Consider the following 6,973-nt stretch of genomic DNA (forward strand, 5'->3'; position numbering starts at 1 on the left):
CACACACACACACACACACACACACACACACACACACACACACACACACACAAACACACACACACATACACACACAGTCACACACACAAATGCACACATACACACAAAGACACATTCACACAAAAAAATAAACGTTGAAACGAAACCATTTTGAATTGGCTCACATACACACGGACAAACATGTGGAAACTCATTGCGAACACATGAATACGCTCTCACCTACAAACGAACAGACACGCAAGTACACCCAAGGAAAATTTACTAGCCTCGAATCTTGAAAGGCCGACCTCAAAAACACAAAACAAAACAAAATATTTTTACAGAACAAAACTTCAAGATTCAAAGAACACAAACATACTCACGTCAATGGAAGTCACAATTCTAGTGCGGTTATCTATAGTACGATTCGCTTTGTCCAGGACTTGCTCTTCGCCATGCGCTTGAAATCCATCTTTGTCCCACGTCCCAACCTAGGGAAAATAAATACATCTCGTCAGTAAGCTATCTTTTTTTTTTCTTTCGTAAGCGTTTTACGACCTTCTCAACTGAATAAGATCATATGAACGCATGGGACACTTTAGACATTTTCAGTCGGTAGGAAATTTTGAATTTTACCCGGGCGGTGGCCGAAGCCTACTCTAATCGGTTTCGGACCACAAAGGGATCTTTAACGTGCCCAACTTAGAGACAGGACCTCCGAGATTTTTCACCCTTGTCCGAGAAGGCTAGGTGTAGATCGCTCGAACCTTAAAATCAGAGGTGTGGCTGGAAGACAGCTGTAAGACGGAGCGAAGGAAAAGCAGTAGAAAGGCTGCAGTCCAGAGGAGGGGGCAAAGGAGGTGAGAGGATGGGGGCAGAAAGTGGAGACGAAAGCAGACGACAGAGCATTGTTAGATAGCAGGAAAGGATGTGAAAGGAGAATATTTTAAAGAAGAAAATGTTTAGTCGCTATCCGGATTCGAAAGAGAGGCGAACACCTAAACCTCTAGGCTACGAGGCACATTTCCGATTCGTCAACCCCCAGTTACATGGATCAAACTTTATTCTATTTATAGTATAGGTCTAGTTACCGGAACATAGGATAAGTGGTGTGTCATGTGAGAGTCACGTTTCTGAGATTGTTTTTGGTCTCTCTTTACTCATCACCATGCGAAATTGTTGATGTTTTTCCCTAGACTGTGCCTTTACTAAAATCTCGAATCTAAATCTAGTTGTAATCTAGTTGCAGGTTGTAGATTTCTGGAATCCAGTACATTCAAGAGATGGGACTAGACTCTAGTAATGGACTCTATTCTACTTCTACTTCTAGCATGGAGGACGGGACGAAGAGATCGGTCTTAAAAGTGTTAAGAAGTTAGAAAACCTAACACATTTTTCTAACGAAATGAAGCCTAAATTGACTTTTAAATTGTCAATAAGAGATCATGTTTCGTAATCTAATAATCTAGATCTAAGTAAGGAATAAAAGGAACACAGGTTCAAGAGTGCCCTCGTAGTACCATAGTAGCTCACTAGATCTAGATCAAGATTAGATTTAGTGGCACTTTTAGTGCGGTAAAAATTCGTGGCGCAACTTATCCTCAACGGGGGATTCAATATCACCCATTCTTTGAACAGGAGTTTGTATCAATTTGTCTTAACTTAATCATATTTTTCCACAACAATTGGGGCTAGATTAAAAAACTTGTCTTAATTAATTTATATAAAACTAGTTGGGCCCCCTTTCGATGAAAGGAATGATCTGTGCATTAACATCAACTGAAAGTCATTGGCCTACTATATTTACACTCTACTGGAATGGAGCAATAAATCTGGAGAGAAAAGTGACACACGTGTTTCTAATTTGCCAAATATATATTAGATGTATAGATTGATTCTCTATTCCGTTTTTGTGGCTCTCACACTCATTGTGCATACGCATATGGCTTACGTCACTGCTCACCAATGATACTTGTTAATGGCAAAACTTGTTACAAGATATTTATTCAATAGTGAACACTTTTTTGAACTGAAAGTTCTCAAAACATTCGTTCAAAAATATATTCTCGCAATTTGAAGAAAATGAAAGACTTGCTTTTAAAAGCTGTAAACCTTTAGGAGTAGGCCTATTACGTAGAAAACGAATATGGGAAACAAGGCATACAAAGAGACTAAGCAGATAGTCTTCAGAGTGGAGAATGTATTTTTTCAGTAGACAAAAGAGTCTAAAAATTTGTACCGCCTAGACTACTTTGTTAGAGGAAAAAAAACTACCAAAAAAGTAAAGACGAAATGCAGAACGTCATTCACATTCAAAAGATAGAATGCAAAGAACATAAATCATCCAAAAAGAGTTTGACAGAATAAGTCGGTGACAAGAAAAAACGAGCAGAGATTGAAAAGATATGGAAGCTGTTATACGACAGGGCGGAGTATGATGGATTCTATCAACCAGCCTGCATTTCACAATATCGATTTCGTGCCGCAAAGAAGCTACAGTGGCGTTCGGAAAAGCAGCAAAACTAATTAGCCTCCCCATTTGCTTAAAAAAAGCCCCAATCCAAAAGAAATGTGTTAGCTTTGGAATGTGCGCCTTTCTGTGTAGACATTGTCTGGTGAACAAAGAGAGCTTACAATGGTCAGTCCTCTGTACATGGTGACCTCCTGAACTTCTACCGATAACTCAGTCCGCTGGCCGGTGGAGTCGAATTGGACATATCCGCTCCGCCCGTGGAAGGTTGTCTGTAAAGAAAGAAAAGGGGTGTTAGGGGTGGGGGGTGTTTCCTGTCAGTATGAATACTCCTACGTAATAGGTGAAATGTGATAATAGAGAGAAAGACTGTGGAAATACCAGCTACTGGTAATGAGTAGACTCTTGCTACCAAATTCTCTAGAAAGGAAAATATGATATAAGGAATGATAGTTGAATTAAGGAATTTGGGAGGGAAGCGGATAGGAAGGAATTGGGGGTGTAAGTGGGGTGAGACAGTAAGCAAGAATTATAATTAGTCTTTGTCAACAGTTAAGCATTAATGATCGTCTGTTGAGAATAAGAGATAATGACTGAATATTCAAAGTCCAATTATAGCTGACAAGCAATGGGAGAACGCCAAATATACAGATGTGAAAAGGTACCTGTACGAGAAAAAATATTGAAAAGGTAAATCCGTATTCTCCAAATGATACATAAGGCCGTCAGTAGAAACGGGAAAAAACAACAAAACAAACGAGCCAGAAAAGGACGGTGTCAGTTGCATACACTTGTCTACCTTGAGATCGTGTTTTTTAAATCTGATAGAATCCAACATGACGTTTGAATGAGTTCAATCCGCCTTCCTCCCGACTCTGTATCAGCGTTACCCTATGAGCATTGCAATATGGCCTGGCTTTTTATTATTACATTAATTTTAAAGAGACGTCAATGTAAGCGCCAGTAGTCATTTAATGTAGGGAAAAAACCCCCTATATCAATAAATAAAACCTTGCTTCCTTTCGATAAAATCTACCAAATGATTCAGCCTTTCGTTTGGCAATAAATTGTATAGGCACGCTTAAACACCCTGCCCTGTAAACGCTTCTAACGATACGGGTAAAACTATTGTAACTATCCAATAAATATGTATGTTTATGTGTATATATATTATACGATTTTTACGGCACTAGAAACACATTATGGTCATATAAATATCGAAGATTAGAGGTGTTACAAGATAGTAACAAACTCAAAAAAGAGGAGGAGACAAGAAGATGCTAAATAAGAAAGAATGAGAAAACCACACAAGAGCACCCGTCAACCACCCACACCTAACGTCTAAACCAACCACATTTTTTAAAGTTTGTTTGAATAAAGAAAATTACATCGACATAAGAGTGGACGTTTAGTACTAGGAAAAGTAAGACATACATACAGACAGAAACAACAGAGGAAACGTTGGACCTACCAGGAAAAAAGATGCAGTGCATACTTTAATTAGCCACAGCTTAATTAACTGGAGTTCAACAATCAACAAATTTTACATGGCAGCCGAAGCAAGTTGTTTCCGTAGGTTGTATGTATTTCAGCAGTAAAAGAAATGTTTATCAAACGAGATAACCCTATGATTTTATATCCATTGCACTGCCTAATATACGACTATCTGTAGATGTGTTTAAAATTTGAGTCTATGATTTCACTTTCTCTAAGTCTGTTTGTGTCGAAAGACTCAGAACACATCGATATTTCTGCTTTTAAAACACGCATTATTTGCAGGAAAATAATAGAAGGCGAGCGCTAGAAATGCTCCTTGCTGGAAGTACACTGCGAGATTTGGCTCAAAGGCTCAACGTTCACGGAAATAGCATTGGACGTTTGTGAGCAGCGTCTGGAACGACGAATGATAGATAATATCCAAGTAGTAAACCACAATCACAACGCAGAGAAAAGACCGACGACTCCATCAAGTTCATCTCCAGAACAGATTGCATCCTGCCTCACTGCGGCACGCAATGTCTCCTGGATAAAGACCAGTCTTAGAAAGAACTGATTAGCTCCAAATTTTAGATGAATTTTAGCAATAGCTAGAAAGAATCTAGATCTAGCAGCAGATTTCTCCAGCAGTTTTTCCAAGTAACTATTTCGATATTATGTCGATCACGTCAGTCAGTCATGAGTGTGGCAAGTGGCCACATGTAGCAATGATTTTGTGAATTTGGAAATTGGGGGCTCAGCTTGTAAAGAATATTTTGTGAAAAAAAGACTTCAATAAAAACTTATTTATCATCGTGGCTTCTCCCTCAATATGTGTGTGAGTGTGTCGTCTAGAAAAGGAATGGGTTTTCTCTAGGGAAAATTGGTTTGCAAGTACATGTGCAATATTTAATTTCTATGGATACTCTTTGTTGTCGTGAGTATACGTGTATGTGTGTATATAGGCCTGGTAGAAAGGCGGCAGAAAGAATCTGGAACCCAGAGGAGGGGGGCAGAAAGTGGAGACGAAAGTAGAAGACAGAACATTGTTAGAGAGAAGGAAAGGAGGTGAAAGGAGAAGATTTTAGAGAGCAAATTTTCTGCTACTGTCCGGAATCGAACCCTGAACCTATTGAATGAGAGGCGAACTTCTAAACCTCTCGACCACAAGAGCCTCGCAAGTTTCTTATGTATACCCTTAGTTTTATCATGGTGTCATTCGTATTGACAAATTCATGCCTGACAAAAACCTTCCCACTGATAATTATTTAAAAACAAAATCATACCAACGATGCAGTGGTCGACTATAAACTACAACACATATCTGCAATGGAAGGAGGTGGAGGTCGCCTTGTTTCGGAGGTTAAAACTGCAAGAAAATGGCCGCCAAACTTTTTCAGTAAAAATCCACACTGAAATGTGTTCTTGAATAGACATAAAAATGTTGAGGCCCTCCCCCCCCCCCCCCTAAAAATAGCCAAGCTGGAGGGAAAATATAACCATTTTGACGAACATCTGATTTCACCACGTTGCTTCACATGTAATAATTTCCAAAGGTTATGAAAAACGCCACATAAAATGCTCTGATCGTCATGTTCTTTGGAGACAAAGGTTGGTAGTTGTAAGTTCACATAGCTGTGAACGATTTTTCTTAGTCCGTGAGTAATTTCCATCACAGTACTGTAGAGTAATAGTATGCTTTAGACACTTTAGTTATATGTGTCCATTGGGCGCTCTATTACTAGTGAAAGAAATGTTTAACTGGAAGATGACATGCAGCTCATTCTCAACATATTTCCTGGCTTTTTTGCCATTAGTGCTTGTCTGCAAATTTGTCTAAAGGGGGTACTCCGAAAGAAGGAAGACAATGTATCGAAATCAGTTGAACTAAGTCCACATGGGTTAGAAAAATAATAAACTGAAAAATAAACTCTTCTTTTGATCTATTCTCTTCTGACACAAGAGTGCACAGACTCTGCAAGCGTAGTGCTGTGATGTTAATGGCGTCCAGTATGATATGTAAAACATGTTGACGTTGCACATGTTCTACCACACAATGAAAGAGGAACACAGCATCTGTCATTCTTACGTTTTGAAAAACTTTAGCCAACGCCCGTCCGTATCTCCAGCGCCACCTGAGCTGTGGCAGACACGTCATTTCCTGCGAGAGCTGCCAGCCATTGACGTTACCGAATACAGAGGCTGAGCCCTGGTGGCGTTGTAGCATCATCAGAGACTGCTCCAGCAGCTGGGCCGTGTCTGCAGCGATATGGTCACGCACCTGGTGAATAGGAATGTTATTTACTACTATATTACATTTCACAAGGTTTAAACATTCAAAGTATACTACCAAGACCGCCTACCGCCAGGTTTTGCAAATGTATGAAAATGAACGCGTGTATAACCATTTTTTACTTGCGTCTTTTTACCGCTATCCGCCATCCGTCTGAGTTGTACAATCCCTACTTAACAAATTAAAGCAAATTTGACCCGTTATACCGCCAATGAATCGGCCGCCAAGGTGCTCATTACACACGGTGCACGGCACCCATCCAGCGGCTGCTTGAAAACCTTTCCTAAATAGATCTCTGCAAGTTTGACTTATTTCTAGCTTCTATCGCCGATTTCCTAGTAATTTGCGTTGATAATGGAAATGCTATCATTTTTTTATTTGGCCAATATAATTTTTTTATGTAGAATAAAAATGTTTAAATGGCCTGGAGAAACTTGAAAGAAGCTGAGTCACCTCGGCATGTCGGCGAAATATCTGGCATTTTCAGATATCAGCCCGAAGACCAAAAGGCTGGCAGGCTTCTATATTGTGATGAATCACAAGACAACGTGAAAGGTGTGAGGTGATCCCGAGGACTGGCGAGAATTGGGTTTAAATAGATTACGTCTACAGGGTCCTTGACACATAATATAGCCTAGCATCTGATCCGACACAATTTCTAACTCAGGAATTTTAAACAAGGATCGTGACAAACATTTCGATCCCCTCAACTCAAATTTATATATTTATTATACATTGGGATTCGTGGGGGGGGG

At 39.6% G+C, this 6,973-nt stretch overlaps 1 protein-coding gene across 1 annotated transcript in view; it reads right to left on the reverse strand.

The window, feature by feature from the left end:
• Positions 1 to 6,973, reverse strand: part of LOC100533396 (glutamate receptor 1) — a gene marked incomplete in the record, with an annotated part of 109,299 nt that overhangs the window by 32,838 nt on the left and 69,488 nt on the right. Inside the window, 3 exon segments of the mRNA NM_001204681.1 lie at positions 363 to 470; positions 2,614 to 2,721; positions 6,015 to 6,206. Coding sequence (NP_001191610.1) covers positions 363 to 470; positions 2,614 to 2,721; positions 6,015 to 6,206 — 408 coding nt within the window.

Source organism: Aplysia californica, unplaced genomic scaffold, assembly GCF_000002075.1.
Source record: "Aplysia californica isolate F4 #8 unplaced genomic scaffold, AplCal3.0 scaffold00069, whole genome shotgun sequence".
Lineage (NCBI taxonomy): Eukaryota > Metazoa > Mollusca > Gastropoda > Aplysiida > Aplysiidae > Aplysia > Aplysia californica.